The following is a 16,721-nucleotide window of genomic DNA, read 5'->3' on the forward strand; positions in this document are numbered from 1 at the left end:
TTGACACTCTTTTATCCTTAGTTAAGTTTTATGTTTTAAAATATTCATATCGAGTCATGGCTGTTTTCTTGAGCACTGACTACATCCTTTGAAAATCTGAATTACTTCACATTGAGGAAAGGAGATATTTGCTCCTTTTGGATGTTGTGTTTATTTATTTATTTATTTTTCCTTTTTTTTTCCTGAGATTGGAACAGAATCAATTTGGAGGTATATCAAAGCAGTGAGGCAGATGAAAAAGAAATTCTACCTTTGAATTGGAAATCCGTCATGAACAATGTCCGTGTTTGGATTGCTCTGAGGCTTGGGACTACGTCTTTGACCACAATGCAAATTCCACAATATCACATGGGGAGGAAACTTGGGTGAACATAATAGAAGATATGGGACCCCCCCACCTGAATGTCTCATTTATACAGCATGGGATAGGTTCAAGAGAAGTTCAGTCACAGATGAGACTTTGATTTGGGAGTTAAGGTTGGAGGGAAATAGATAAATACATAAATAAATAAACCGAGTGAAAGTAAAGTTTTCAGCCCATGAATACTGAATGACATGCATCTTGGGATGGGGGATATTTTTACTCTCTCAGCTCAGCTGGTGTTTGTTGCTGCGAGAATATCTGTCTGAAATCCAGCGCAGCAAACACACAGAATAAATGTTCAGTACCAGAAAAAGCATGTTACTATTATTAAGAAATGAGTCAGTTGTCAGACGAGAACAGATGTATTGTTAAGATTGCATAAAACAACTTCTCTCTCAAAGTTTCCACTGAAAGTGATTCCTCACAGTTTCAGAGCCTCACTGTTCTGATACCAGACATTGTTACTTATCCCATTCTGTCTCATTGCCCGTGTTGATAAAGCCTTTACAAAAATGTGTTAATGTTGAATCACCTCCAGCAAGAGACTTTCATCTTAGCAGACACCAGTTTATGAGCTATTTTGTGGATCTCAACATATTTGTCGGTAAGACAACGTCCGGTGAATATATGAAAAAAGGCAAACGGACAAACAGCTAAATCAAACCGTGGCTAGACGAGTATCTTTGCCTCCTATGTTTCCCATTTGTATTCTGCAGTGTTTGTATTTGGAAAACTAGTAATTTAAACTCACCGTCCACATAGATAAAAGACTGATGTGGCTGAAATAGGAATGCCTTCGAGGTTTTGAATTTGAATATACTGCTCCGTGGTGGCTGATAGCTGGGGTTGAAGATGAACAGGCTCTGCCACAGTGGGCTGGGAGAAATTGGCTCTGTATTTCAAGGTAGCTCATGTCTACTTATGCCATTTTTTTCTGTTGACACTGTCATGTTCTTCTTTATGGCTTTGAAAAATAACAGGCTTTATTGTGCTTGGGGACCAATGGATCACAGAGCATTTGTGGGTCTCTTTATCATATTCAGGCCTTTGTGCATGTAAATCAGTGTGGCTCTGCTGTAGGTAGGCTATTATTTCCAATTTGAATGGCAGATCAGAGTCTGTAAACAATTGCACCTACCTGGCACCGACTACAAGGCTCCCACAAGGCTCGGCTGTCTTCCTCTGAACTTGTGTAAAAATAGCGAGGTCAAACTCCCCCAGTATAATCCTAAAGAGCCTTCTCACCAGGGGGACATACCTGCTTGTTTAATGTGAGACGTTTGGTGTCACACACTCACCAATCAGGTATTCTTGTCAACCCTGGATGTTTGGCTCTTTTCTTGTAGAGAGTTGCAAGAGCGTCACTTTGTGTTGAAAAGTGTTGGGAACATAAGGGCTCAGATGAAAAACAATTTTCATACAGTCGTTAACATATGCAATTTTAGGCAATGTAACTGGGGGATTGGTATGAAGTCAGAGTATGTAATTATGTTGGGTCGGCAAAAAACGGCACATCAAAATGGAAATATGAAGGTTTTTCTTTTAAGCTTTCTCCCAGGACATTTGAGTGTCAAACGTTGCCTGCATTTTGGTGATTTTTTTGCACCAGTTTGTGGTGGAAATGTCTTCATTTATGCTAAGGAAAACATAAAATTCATGCAGCAGGTGACAATTCAAATTCTGTCCTTGATTTTTGAAGCATTGTCTTGGATACAGCTGCTTATGGTCTGGTACCTAGTTGCCATTTTATTAAGTCCCGACTTCACCTGCGTAACAGCGTTCATAACACAGCAAAATAAGCAAAGGGCAGGGTCTCCGCAGATAAATACATCACCACACACCTCTAGTGGGTCATAATTAATGATTGAGAGGGATTTCTTTTGTATAAGTCTACACATTGTTTTTGTTTGTTTGTTTGTTTGTTTTAGGAAAATCATGTGTAGTATAGCTCATATGTGTTGTCAAGCTCACAGATAGAGAATGGAAAACATCAAGAAGACACTGTTGAAGTTACTGATCAGTATATGCATGTTTTTGGGTCTGAGGCAAACAATTTTTTTGCTTGGTAATCCGACTAAACTACCTTTTTGTTTCACTTTCTCATTCAGACTTGTTTAGATATGTTCATTTTAGCCCATGTCTTGTTTGAGGGGAGTATTTTGTTTCCTCCAAACCAATCAATAGTGAGTGATTTACCATTTCTGTTGATGTCATTTTCATTTTATTGCTAGCAGTTGCTGGGAGTAGTTAATTTTTCTCACAGTGATCGTAGAATTGTGCCCTCTTTTAAGACTTTACTTCATATGATGAGGCCATCAGGAGCCAAATTTAGTTAATTCAGGATACCTGTCATCTGGAACACAAGTATACCATGGAATAAGTTTGTATTGCCGTGGTAGCCTTTTTATGTACCTTTTCTTTTGTTTTCTCAAGTTTTATAATGTTGTTGCAGAGAAATCAGACAAACCTGGGGAAAATTGTACAGTCTTTGTGTGACTTTTATTCTCAGTTTCCCTGGATCTCTTGGTGTCAAGGGCCCAATACTATATGTGTATGATGTTCTTGTTTTGACTGTCCCTGGACTGCAGTAATCTAAATGCCAGCAAGAGCTGATGCTGAAAACCGAGCAGGCTACCGTGGGACTGTGCACCATCTGCACTTGTTTGTATGTCATTTCCCTAAAGTGATTCTTGATGTGCTGTTTATAAAATATAGCATAATACATTTAACAGAAGGCTTTGGAACAAGGCATAACATGATTGACTGGCAATTTTATTTAATTTTTTGCAAAGACAAAATTCCATTTGTTATAGGGCCCTTTCACACCTAACTTGTTTGGTTAGTTAAAACGAACCCTGGTGTGTTTGCTTGGTAAGTGCTGTTGAGTTTGGTTGGTGTGATAGCTGTCAAACAAACTCTTAACAGAACACGTGCGTTTGTTATATTGTGTAATGATATTATCTGAAGATAACTTGCTAACTTGTCTTAAAAGCTGTTATGACTCACAGATGCCACAATTGCCACAATGATTCAATGTTTCCTTTGTCTCATTTAAAATCAACACTACGGTTTAGATCGCAGACATTGGCATCAGATAAGATCCAAGCTACATATCAAACAAATCAGAGATCTAGGATTGATAACATCTTTCTCCCCTCTATGTGCTATGTGGTTCTGTAGGTCCTGTACTTCCATACCTCTCTGGGGTTGCCCAGCACGGTGGTGGTTCTGGAGCTGGTGTCGTTGTCACCCAGGCCAGACGGCTCCCAGCAGGCCCTGGGGCGAGGCTTCACTGTCCTGGAGCTGTTTACTAACAGGCCAGAGGCTCAGGCTGCTGATGGTGACAGAAGGTGATTAGCCTATTCCTAATTACACCAGCCAGGTATTAATTCGGTTTCTCATGAGGAGAAGGTTGAAGGACAGGACAGGTTTTGGTGAGGGGGTTACCATCTGAATATTATCCAGGGACTTGCCAGATTGTTGCATATACTTGTGAAGCCCTTGCAATAATATGAGTTGACACTAGTTGACACGAGAATTAAATGTAACTGGCACAACATAAGAGATGATTTCGTTACATTGGCAGCTATAGCAGCTCCATCCATTCATTGATTCATCTAATCAGATTGGTTTCAATTTATCTCCTAGGCTGAATCTACACCATGGATCACCAAGAGGCCTCCTCCATCCCCTCCTGAAGGACACTGTTGACTGTAAGGACCCTTTTTATGTACTATGTACTATATTTACCAGCAGTGATAGAAAGGCTGGTCTTGTTTTCACCTTGTGAGTTTGTGTTAGTCTGGATAGACTTTGTCATATAGGTTTGGTTCAGATCACAATTAAGGCCGAGTTCGAAGACAGGTGTGGTTCGAGCAAGAGTGTCGCAAATAAGGGGGTAGGAAGGAGGGAAGGGGCCATTGCCCCCCCACTTTACACCTCTGGCTGACATTCGTTTTAAGATGTGGATCGCTGTACCGTGGCGGGTTTGATCCCATCGCAAGTTGGTCTGTTGTTATTATGGTAAATAGTCTGTGTTTATAAAGCGCCTTTATACCTTAGAGATAAAAGTGCTTTACAATTTGCCTCTCATTGACCCATTCAAAGACACAATCATACGCCAACAGTGGCTGAGCTGCCATGAAAGGTGCTGGCCTGCCTATCAGGAGCACCTCGGTGTTCACAGACAGTGGTCAAATCAATGACCCGCTCTACCTCAACTCACTTAGGCCTATTCACTGAGGTATTTGTCCCTGGAGTAATGCAGTAGAAAAGCTGAGAGGGCCACAGAACATGTGGGACTTTCTAATATTTTTTTTTCAGGCCAGTAAGGCTGCATGTGCTTTCTGAGCTGAGAACCTTGACAACCACATCATCTTTAGCTACACAAAGCAATAAAGGGTGATGTGCCACACCTCCATTCTGTTCTTTGCCATGTTATGCAAGCTATGCTGTTCCAAAATTTAATATCATATCAATAATTCACTAACACTTTATATAGTCTGAAGGGGTTATGTAAGGTGTAACCTTTGGAGACTGTAATCCATAAAGGTGTGGGGTGGGGGTTGAGTGGCTCTGCTGTGCCAGTTTAGCTTGGCAGAGAATGAATCTGCATAGATGTGCAAGTTACCGATAAAGTGAAGCCATCACTCTGAAGTATCAGAGTGATGGCTTATGCTATGATAACGTATAGTACAATAAAGTAGTCTGAAAAGCTAAACATTTAATTTATCTAACCCAGCTCAACTGGCACCACCATCCTAAAACCTCACAGACTTGGAAAAACTCCCAGCACAAACCTTATAGGGGAAAAACTAAATAAAAATTTGGTCTGAAAACTCAAAAAGAGATACCAGAGCAGTAGGTCCTGGGAGAAAACTATAACATGGGCATTGTAATGGGCAATGACATTTGAAGAAGAAAACATAAGTGTGAATTGACACAAAGGTGAGTTTTGTTGTCAAGTATCTGAATTCTCTGCCAGGTACCATCACAGACAGAGGGGTCAGCTGCCATGTAAGGTCAGTCTAACAGAGGGAAAAGACAGACAACCACACATTTGAGGCAGACAATACCTTGCCCCTTGCGTTTAGGTTGAAATGAAAGTATTCCCAGGAGGCCAGGGTCAATGTACTATTGACCATCACGTCCTCCATATTTTCTGCCCAGGCCAGTGTCAGTTATTTCTGTAGTTTAATTTTAAGAGACGTTTTTCTTTGATAGACCATGTGCAAGTTGTATCTCAAGCTCTCAGAATGACTATAAAGATCGTAGCACTCTGCATGATACCTAACAATTACATATACAATGAATAGGTAATGAAGAAAGTTATTACTGATGATTAGATGAATGAATATAACTGTGGATCCCCTGCTGGAGGTTGACAGTTTGATTGTTCTTCTGGCTTCGGGTGTGAGTTGTGTTGGGAGACATAACTATTGATTGGATTATGTTTGAATATTAGACTTGTATCGGTTCAGCATTACAGAAAAAATCTTGTTGAATTATTAACGTTGCTACTGAAGCTTGGGGTTGGTCTAGATATGTCCTCGCTTGGCCTAAAAACCAAGGCTATGAATTACAAAACACTGTAGTGTCTCACAGTATGAATAACACTGCGCCCAGTGAGAGCCAGAGTTCCTGTCTTGGCTATCATGTCACATGAATATTAGAAAACCTCCTCTCAAACGGACTCTTACACTGGCTGAATTATTAAACATATGCCTGTTGTTTAGTAGAACGATGCTTTTTTGTTTTAAGAGCCATGTTGCTGCCACTCTCGCTGTTGCTCTTTTATAGTCAGAGCCCTTTTTTTCAATTCTTTATATCGCTTTAAGTTTCACTGTGACAGAGACACACAGCTCCTGCATCTACTGCTTGATGTGAAGCGTTTAGAGTGTGAATTTGTAGAGCACAACAAGTATCTTAAACTGTTCTGTGCCCGAGTGAAATAAGTACATTTCCTTATGGTGGTCATTCATGTCTGATTGTGTGAAGGAATTATAATGAGAAAACATGCCCTGGAGGCTGACATTGTGTTTATCCTTCATTCATTACAAATTCCACTTTATTCAGTTTCCCCGACTTTGTTTTTTAAACTACCGTTCCCCGGATAAGAATAATATCTTCATTACTTCTTGATGTGTTGCAAATGAAGTTGGGGTTAAAAGTTGAACTGAGTGAAAATGAATGAATTAAAACTATAAATGGCTGTATTTTCACTTGTCTGCTGTAGCAAGCATCACCCCACTATCAGCATTACAATGGAGTTGCTTCCTTATTGTCCTAAAACAAGCTGATGGATTAAGGCAAAAATGTAGTTCAAAAACGGATTTTGTCGCTCACCTGACTGCAGGGCTGGGCCGGTTTACTTTAATTCTCTTCTTATGCAACGAGTTTGTACCATGCTGTGCTGGTTTCAGTTCATTTCACTTAACAAATAGATGCAGACAGAAAGTAAACCAACATACATCAGGGATGAGGGTTATAATTTGCTATCCATTATGGAGTCAACAAAATTGCATTCATCTGCAGCATGCCACTCTCAAATGAGCAATCTGTACTCTCCCTTTCTCTTCTCTAGCATCTGCTCTCAGGTCGGTTCATATTAGGTAAGACCTGCCCTATTGAGGGTGGGCAATAGGGCTGTACTGAATGTCCTTTTTTTCTTTACTTGCAAAGCTTCTGTTGAGTTTCTGAATAAAGCTTTGAATGACTGTCATATTGTGTGACATCACCTTTAAAAAAACTCAAACAAAATCCTCAGTTTGAAAGAAGTGATTCATTGGATTGAATGAGTGTCTTTTTTTTTAGTAAATCAACTTTGTGTAGTTAATAAATGTATTTATGGTGCTGTTAGAACGTCACGTTAATAGCCTGCAGGTGCTAGCCTCTTGTTGTGTGCGGCAAATGTTTTTTTGACTGCAATAAAAATGTTATTTTCCAAATACTAAATGGCAACAAATACGGATTGAAGCAGAATAATCTGTATGTTGTGAATTTTGTAAATATTTGCTTTTATCTTTTTTTTCAGTCGATTTTGACTTTTGCACTTTACAACGCTCTGGAGTTTTTGGGAGTGTTCGACCCCGTCGTTGAGTACTTGGTTAGTGACTTCTGGCGTCAGACACCAATGAAAAAAGCTCCTTGTCAGCATGATACGCAGCCGATTGCCTTTATTGCGTAATGGTGGATGGGTCCAGCAACCACCGACTTTGACCTGGCAGGCCTGGCGTTCACTTCCTGCCCTGTAAAGCCAAACCCTGTTGTTTTTTTTCAAACCCAACCATGTGCATGTGTTGGCCAATCAAACCATGTATGTTTGTTGTTGAAGGGAAAAAGCGTCAATTCACCATGTTGTACTGACGTAGTGTGTTTATTTTGAAAGAGACTATATGCAAACTATACATTTCCTTTAAAAAAAAATGGAAGTGTACTTTGAAAACAGACAATGCATATCAGAAGTAGAAGTTGACACAGCGTCCCAGAACGTCAACAACCAACACACCCAGGGTACCTTGCACATCATATGTTGAAGTGGAAAGTCCTTCACCAAATGTCAGTATGTGAGAAGGTCGGAGTGAGAATGTGTTGTAATGTTTGGATAGGGGGCTGCCCTATGTGTCTGGGGCAGTCGCAAACATACGGCTTGAGGCCAGGCAGAGCACTCTTTTGTAAGGCTCTATTTGTGATTTGGTAGTATGAGAAACCTGAAATGTGAATGTATATCCCAGGCCGTAACATCTTTGAAGCATGTTGTTGATTTTGTATCACTGGGAAAAACTTGTTGAAAGAAGATAATATTGACTGCCTGACTGTTGACTGACATGAGCTAGTGTTTGTCCCTGTGCTTCCAAAGGCGTCTTTAGCACAGCATATACTGTGTACATAATGTATGAACTTCCCCGGTATGGTAGTGTAAGAACCACAAAGCAAACAAACCTCGGTCCTATCATTTACACAATGGAGCTTATTTTCCGTTCCAAGGCCAGTAATTGTGCTCTGTCCTCTGGGGTACACAGGAAGGACAGCCTTCTGTCCACTGTTTGCAGGGCAAAATGTGGTCTTTGTCTTTCACTCTCCCCTGAGAATTATTTGCTGCATCACAACATGCAGCAAAACATACATTTCATACATTCTTACATTGAAAATCACTTGGTTCCTCTCACATTACGAATAAAGAGAGATGAATAGGAAGAGAGAGTTTACCTTGTGGCCTTTTGGCAACTCAGTTTCACACAAACAGTAAATGTTACACGGCATATTTGGGTCACAAAGTTTATCGAAAACTTTGACCTGCAATTGCAGTTATTATGATTTATTCTACAGCGACTATAAATGTCTGTAAAAATCTCATGGCAATGTATCTTCTATTAGTGGAGACATTTCACTCTGGACCAAACCCACTGGCCGTCATTGCCATCCCCTAGGGTCCAATGGCTACAGTGGCAAAACATACACTGTTTCTGTTGTTCATGCCTACCTGTTTTGCCTTTTTGTGATGTTAAGTTTTTGTTGTTGTGAATCTGTGTGGTATTGTTCAGTGTCATTGTAGAGACCATAGCATTTTAGGGCAGAGCTATTAATGGCAAGGCCTTTTTACACATGTGAAATGGTGTATTTTATGCTGTTTAATGTAAGTAGCCTGGGAACCAGACAAGTCTGATATGATGACTGACAACTTGAAGAGCCTGCGTGCTTCACGCAAAATATGCAATGACCTTTTTGGCTCTGAAGCATTTTTGCGGACACTAGGGATGGGCTGCACAAGCAAAAACACTGTTCGAAAATCGTCACAAAAACGACCCCTTAATGTTTGTTATGATTTCCCAAAACGTAGTTAACATTTCTCACCTGTGTGCTGGATGTATGGGCTCCAGCAGATTGACCCGACCGACCAGACGCCATCATCGCAAGCGAAGTGGACACTACGCTGCGTTCACAGTGCTATGTGGAAATCGGACATATCAGCACTTAAAATGTGGCTGTTGAACTGCAAAATCTGGCATAATTTATCGCTTTTATACCGCAATTGGTGCTCAGTACTGTCTAAAACAGATTTCTAAATGGAAGTTTGTCACTATCATCAATTTTTACACTGCCAGTCACATGAATATGGTGTATATAAGTGTTGAGTCAGATTTTTTTTAGTTCCTACATTCCCTGAAGGCACTGTCACTCATGATTCTACACCCCTCTCAGTTGATGCCACGCCCCCCCACCACATCAGGGTCAAAAGTCTGAAACTGAAAAAAAGATTTGAAACTGAAAAAAAGATTTGAAAGTGAAAAAATAAGATCTGAATCTGAAAAGATAAAACATGCAATTGAAAAAAATAAGACCGCAAATGTTAAAATATATATGGAAGTGAAAACTGAAAATAAATTATTTATTCAAAAGAATTACAAAAGTGAATCAAAAAAACGTTTCATACTTCTTATTTTTATTTTGAATACATTGTTGTATTTTCAAAATTCAAGATCAACACATGAATTTTCAGTTTCAAATTTTATTTTTTCAAGTACAGAACTTTTGACCCTAATGTAGCTCCATAGTCCAGAGGCATTTTGTCATTGTATGTTGTGTGGGGAATGAGGGAAGGGAGGGTATCAGTGCTGTAACCTATGTCAAAAGAACGCAAATGGACCCACCCCTGAAGCAGGAAAAGGCTATGCATGCTATCCAAAAGATACAAAAAAGGATATACATACAGTTCCTACATCTATACAGTCCATACACAGAGCTGTGGCTGTTCACAATCCCACACACTCAGTACCTACAGTACTGCCATCAGCCAACAAATTGGACGCTGCCCAGTGCGCAACACTTCTGTTTTACAAAGGCATAGAAATGTATGTAAAGGGAGGCAAAGAAGACCCACTCATGTTCACATGTAACTGTACAGCATGTTAACACAGAAAAGCAATTTTAATATATGCATTTATTGAGATCTCCCACAATCCTGTCGTAACAGTTATCAGTGCCAATGCCAGCTTTGACAGCAGGCCTTTTGGAAATATAAGTCACAGCCAGAGCATGTGCATGCTGTTGTAAGTGTGTGTGGTGTGTGTAGGGGGATGTAATTGCCAAAGTGTGAACAGGGTATATACTGTAGGTGGCTGCCAAACACTACATGTTTCTATGTTCTCCTGCCTAGTCAGGCTCTCTGCCACTGGCTGAGTAACACACAACACACACACACTCCCCCCTCAGGAACGGGGTAATGAATGGAGAGCACCAGATAGAGAAACATGACTACAGGAAGAAGAGAAAGACGGTAGAAAGGGTTTGTCTGGTGGAAGACTGACTTGGTGGAAATGAGGAATGCAAGGTGATGGGATGGGTAAATTCTCATAACTCTAATTATAATGATTGTCATGTTTTCAAACACCAGATTACACAGTTCGATGAATAGATTAGATAGGAGAAATTAATACAACAACTGGGCTGATTAGAAGATACAAAGCGGTGCAGCTGAAATCAGTAAAGAACAAGCTTTTTGTAGCTCTGAAAAACTGTTATTTTCAATCTGTCCAGCAGAAAACAAAAGTGGCTTTGCTCCCAAGGTTAAACACAGTTTTAACCTATGAAATACAAATTGGACCAAAAGGTATAAGATCAAGGGAGAAAACCCAAATGCTGAAATAGAAATTGGAGACAAGTCAGTCTGAATTCAAACAGAAAAAGGAGCAGTGAAACTGGGGAAGAAAGAAATAGAGTGGTAGTGGCAGAGAAGTCAAAGCTTCTCTATTTTCCAGAGCTGAAGTCAGGGTCAAGAGGCAGGAAATGGGAAAAGGAGAGAAGATAGAGGAAAGGAAGTTGCCTTGGGGCTTTTGAAAGTCTTAGATGATGGGAGGCAAAAAAAAGGGGAGGAAACAAGCACGGAGGGAGGCAGTAAGCTCATTGGCTTGATCTAAGCTTCTCCTCTCAACCAACTGGGAGGAAAGGGGAAGGAGTAGAGAGAAGAAAAAAATGGAATGAGAAGGATGGAGGGCTGCTCTGGGGCCCTCTTAGCGTGATGAGAGGACAAACAGATGGTACATTGTGTTCACATTAGCATATCTTAATTTGAAGCACGATGCGTCAATTTATTGTGTGTATGTCTGTGTGTGGGGGACAGAAAGGTAGTGCCATGACAAATTTTATCCCTGATATACCGAAAAGCCTCTCCGTGGCAGAGATAAAGAGGTTTGCTGGTGTTTTCAAAAGGGTTTTCCCTGCATATCTGACTCGAAGGCATCCCACATAAGTGTTTGTTTTCACTACCCACGCCAAGCTTTATTGCTGTTCGGGTGAACTTCAAACTTCCAACAAACATAATGAAGTTAAACAACATTTTACCCCTGTTGTGGCTCCTCCGCCTGGAACATGTTCCACTCTAGGCTCATATTGAGCCTGGGCAAACTCTGCTTTACAATATTTAAATAGTTCTTTCGTGTGTCAGATGCATTTCTATTACTTATTGATATTCTGCAGTACTGATTCAAATTATACTCAATTCTTGACACCCTTTTTGGTGAATTCCTTCCCCTCCAAGAAAAATTTCTGCCGAGATTTACACCAGAGACAGTTTCTTAGATGTAGACCAAGATCTATGTACGACTGTGTAGGTATTGTGAGAAGCAAAAACTTAAATTCAACAGGGACACATCAGTGGTCTGAACAGAGATGATGTGCCGGTGGTGGTAGCAAACTGGCAGCTGAATAAAATCCAGTCCCCCCAGAACAACGCGATTATACGATCACATAATTCAACGCATAATCAGCCAAAATCCGTATATTTATGCGGGGCCCGCATTTTTTCAAAGACGCCGCACTTTTGCCACATAAATCGCCGATTTCCACGCAAAATGCGAGAAAAATATGCGGGGCTTGCACGATTTCATAATCCCCGCATTTTTGTTGCAAAAAACTCACATATATCTTAGCAGAAAGTTGAAAAATGTTGCGTTTACTTCACACAAGAGCAGCCATTTTCCCCCTGTTGCCTTGGGAACGTTATAAGTGACGTGGTGGAGGGGGAGGAGATGGAGGAGGAGGGGGAGGAGATGGAGGAGGAGGAGGAGGAGATGGAGGAGGGGCAAGGGGAGGAGATGGAGGAGGGGCAGGGGGAGGAGATGGAAGAGGAGGAGGAGGAGATGGAGGAGGGGCAAGGGGAGGAGATGGAGGAGGGGTAGGAGATGGACGTTGAGGGAGAGGGGATGGAGGATGAGGATGGTGAATGACTAGCCAGTGTTAGAGGCTACGCAGTTATAGTTTTCATTTTCACAGTGGACTGTTGTAGTTTCATTCAGGAGTTGATGCAACTTTACAGTTGTAAGATTGCATTTTTTTGTTACCAGTGGGTCAAATCATACTAGTTTCAGAAACCTTACAGTTGTAAGTATATTAGTAGTATGTAAATTTACGTTACAGTAAGAGATTGCACTTTGTGCATTGGAAGCACTTATTTTAACAGAAGATGTCTGTTTTGTATAGTTACCTCTGTAAAACAGGAAGCACACATTTTATTATTTTATATTTTATTTATTAATTTTTACAGAAGTTGTAGCATATTCCTTTTGTAAAGCTACAGAACTTGTTTGACTCAGCAATGTTTTGTAAGTTTGAGCCATGTGTTTATTAAGGTCTGAAATAAAACAAGATGAGAACTTAAATATTCCCTGCACTTTCTGTGATGTAGTATGCTAGCTTATCATAGGAAGTAATTAGAAATGACTTTTTACATTAAGGTAGCAGCCTAGTGAGAAGAGGGTGTTGTGGGAATCACTTTTTTTCTTCTTTTTCATCAAATCGCAGTTTTTGCAAGTTCCCGCAATTTTTGCAAGTTCCCGCAATTTTATCGCATAAAATTGCATAAATATCCCGCATATTCCATCGCAACAATCACAAAAAAACTCCTGGAAAAAAAACCCTGAAAATTATATAGCTAATAGACTGCTTTTGTAGTTGAAAGAAGTCATCTCAAGAAAGTCCTATGTAGCATTCTTTCCATCATTCTGTTTCTAATCATATTTAATCGATCAGCAAGGAGACCTCCCTTCTCTGTAGCCATAACTTTCTTGAGTAAAATAGTGCGCACCGCTTTGTCTGTGTCAGCTGGCTTGCTTTTATCATTGGGACTAAACCCAAGATACTCCGAAACAGGTGCAGAGGCTTTTTTTTTCTAGTCCTATGACATTATCCCCACCACTCGCAGTTACCATCTGTCTCAGCTCAGCTGCCTGTTTCAACAGTAGAGACTGGCCTCTGGTGGCATGTGTTGTACACTACAATACATCAGCATCTCCATACCAGTTTAATAGAAAGATAAGTGTCTGTATTTTTGATGATTTTGAAAATCATACCGTCGGGATTTCTGTATACCCAGGTATACCGTAATACCTTGATACTGCCCAGGCCTAGAAGACAGTGACATTAACAGAAAATTTAACTTATCTAGTTGAAGTATAATTTTACTTTCTTTCAACATGGGCCTTATTTTTATGAGCAACATTCATTTTTTTTTTTAAATTATTTTTTGGTCGTTTTTTTTGCCTTTATTGGATACTTGACAGACAGAAAATGGAGGGAGAGAGAGGGGGGTATGTCATCCAACAATCTTGGATGTTGCTTATAAAAGCAAAAGTGCTTTACAATAAAAAAACAAAAAACCAAGTAAAAGACGATAGAACAGATATAAAAATGCAGATATCAACCTAAGAATATAAAAGACACTGAAAAAAAAAAATAAACAAAAGGGAGTCTAAATAAAATGGCTCTTGAGCTGGTTTTTCAAAGTGTCCACAGATCTAAAGTCCATGGGAGAGAGTTCCAAACTTTCAGAGTTACAACCTCAAAAGCACAGTCTCCTTTTGTCTTGAGCCTGGAGCAAGGAACAACCAACAAACCCTGATCAGCAGACCTTAGAGAATTGCTGCTGACGTAGGGCTGCAGCAGCTCTTTAATGTAGGCAGGCGCCTGACCACGCAAGGCTCCAAACGTGATCATAATTTGATGGAAAGCCAGTATGTGGTTGGTTATGTGGCATGTGCTGAAAGTATGTTGCTGCCAAGGCGCTCCTACATTTCTGTTCTCATAATAATGCTCTCACCAAGTTAATATTGGCTAATATTAGCTTATTGCAGTTACATATTGATACGCATGTGTCAGCTGATAAGTAATGAGAAATGGCATGGTACAAAATGCCCAAAAGGTTTGAGGTTATTCAGAAACAGAGGTTATGTGGTTTGTCCACCAGAGAGCACTGACAGGTTAATTTCTGAACTGTAACATGTTCAACCAATGCAGCAATTCTTTAATAACCACATTTAAGAAACACTTATCATGCATGTTTAAAGAAGTATTTCAATGCTGGAAAGATGGTCATTTCATTAAGCTGGGCAGTGTATATAGTAAAAAGATGCAAACACTTTTGAAATTGGTGCAACATGATCAGAGAAAACAGATCAAAAGGGCTGTGGCATTTGCTTTTGCTTAAGGGGTAGAAAACCTGCAACTATCAGAATGCACTGCGCCACACTGGACCAATACATGCGCCCACTGTTGGGTGACATAATGCCACCTTGTCTGCTTTGACAAACAAATCATTATGGCACCCGGCAGGTAACAAGCAACTTTGTTTAACAGTTGAGCAGTAAGCTAAAAACATGTTTCTGAAAACATGAAATAGTCAACGCAGTAACAGGATCTTGGTTTATATTTAATTAGCTCGGACATCTGGAGGGAACTCGGAATGGAGCCGCTGCTCCTTCGCGTCAAAAGGGGTCAGTTGAGGTGGTTTGGGCATCTGATCAGGATGCTTCCTGGGCGCCTCCCTTTAGAGGTGTTTCAGGCATGTCCCACTGTTAGGAGGCCCCGGGGCAGACCTAGAACACGCTGGAGGGACTACATATCCCATCTGGCTTGGCAACACTTTGGGGTCCCCCAGGAGGAGCTGGAAAGCGTTGCTCTGGAGAGGGATGTCTTGGATGCTTTGCTTGGCCTGCTGCCCCCGTGACTCAGCCCTGGATAAGTAAATGAAGATGGATGGATGGATGGATGGATGGATTTAGTGAGCACTGCTTAGTTTTACTGTTTTTACTTTGTGTCTGTGGTGCGGAAGTACAGTCTGTTCAAACAGTCCTTGAGCAATTGAAGATCCACTGAATGGTGCGATTTGGGCTTTGAGATGAGCAGGGACATCTGGGCGGTGGGAAGATGAATGAAAGTTTACCGTTGTTCATTTATATACTACCCACATTGTTATGATACAATGCAGGCTGAAAATCAGCAAAGTATCCCCTTAAGTTACATGCTATTGTGTACAAAGTATTCGCTGATGTATCATATTGGATTTTATTCATTCATCTGTCAGTATCAGCCTCAAAAATCTGTCTGGAAATCAGTGAAAAATGCAGGTCAATACTTCCCAGAGTCCAAGTTGATGTTTTCAGATTGCTTGATATGTCTGACCACCAAAACCCAACAATTTACAATGATGTATAAAAAAGTAAAGCCTATAAGGTCTACATCCCTAGTAATAGCTTCACTGTTTGACAAGTAATCTCTGAAAACATGACATGCAGAAGCACCAAAATACTGATTGTTTAGTACAATACCAAATGTAGAAACAAATGCAAGTCTCCGCTTCAAATCCCTTCACTCTTCCCTAAGTTGGCAGTAAAACCTCCTAAAAATCACCCCATTGGTTTTCATCTTTATTACTTTCTTCTTTCCCACTCAACCATCTCCCAAAACCACTGCCTCTGTTTGTCTGATGCTGAGCCATTTTTTGGGTCCCCCCCCCCCCCCCAACTTCCTTGTTTTCACATCTCCTGCCAAGTTGCTGCTGAACTGACTGTGAGGTACCACACCACCGCTGTAAGGAAAATTTGGGGTATTTTTCTAATCTATGCACAGCATCTGACTGAAAACCAGGCTTGATGCATAATGAATAACAAGAAATAAATGATGAAAAAGTTGCCGACACCTGGGCACCATCTGTGTCAAGAAAGTTCTACGCCTGATTCCCCCCCACCCCCCTTTTTCTCCCTTCATACCATCCTACTTTTTTCTGTTTCATGGTGAGAAACACCTTTTCTACGAAAGCTGCTGTCGCCCCTGAAAGCGTTTGTAGAACAGAGCTGAAGCTGTGCTGCAACCTCAGAGATTTCCCCAAACCATTTTCCTTTTTTTGGCTTCAGACATAAGCACTTTTTCATAGTAAGTTAACTGTTAGAGAGAGTTAAAGGGTTTGGCGGGGATGAGTCATGGACAGGGAGGGAAGGAGAACACAGTGATGTACTCCATCTTCCTTACTTCTCAATCCCCTTTCATTGACTTTAAAGATAGATGCACTTTAAAGCTGTCTACAGCA

General features: G+C 40.6%; 1 protein-coding gene across 1 annotated transcript in view; it reads left to right on the plus strand.

The window, feature by feature from the left end:
- Nucleotides 1–16,721, plus strand: part of nphp4 (nephronophthisis 4) — a 249,560-nt gene that overhangs the window by 25,400 nt on the left and 207,439 nt on the right. The window contains exons 4-5 of the mRNA XM_033629764.2: nt 3,545–3,714; nt 4,013–4,077. Of these exons, the coding sequence (XP_033485655.2) occupies nt 3,545–3,714; nt 4,013–4,077 (235 nt within the window). The remainder of the gene's footprint in view (nt 1–3,544; nt 3,715–4,012; nt 4,078–16,721) is intronic.

Source organism: Epinephelus lanceolatus, chromosome 8 (genome assembly GCF_041903045.1).
Source record: "Epinephelus lanceolatus isolate andai-2023 chromosome 8, ASM4190304v1, whole genome shotgun sequence".
Lineage (NCBI taxonomy): Eukaryota > Metazoa > Chordata > Actinopteri > Perciformes > Serranidae > Epinephelus > Epinephelus lanceolatus.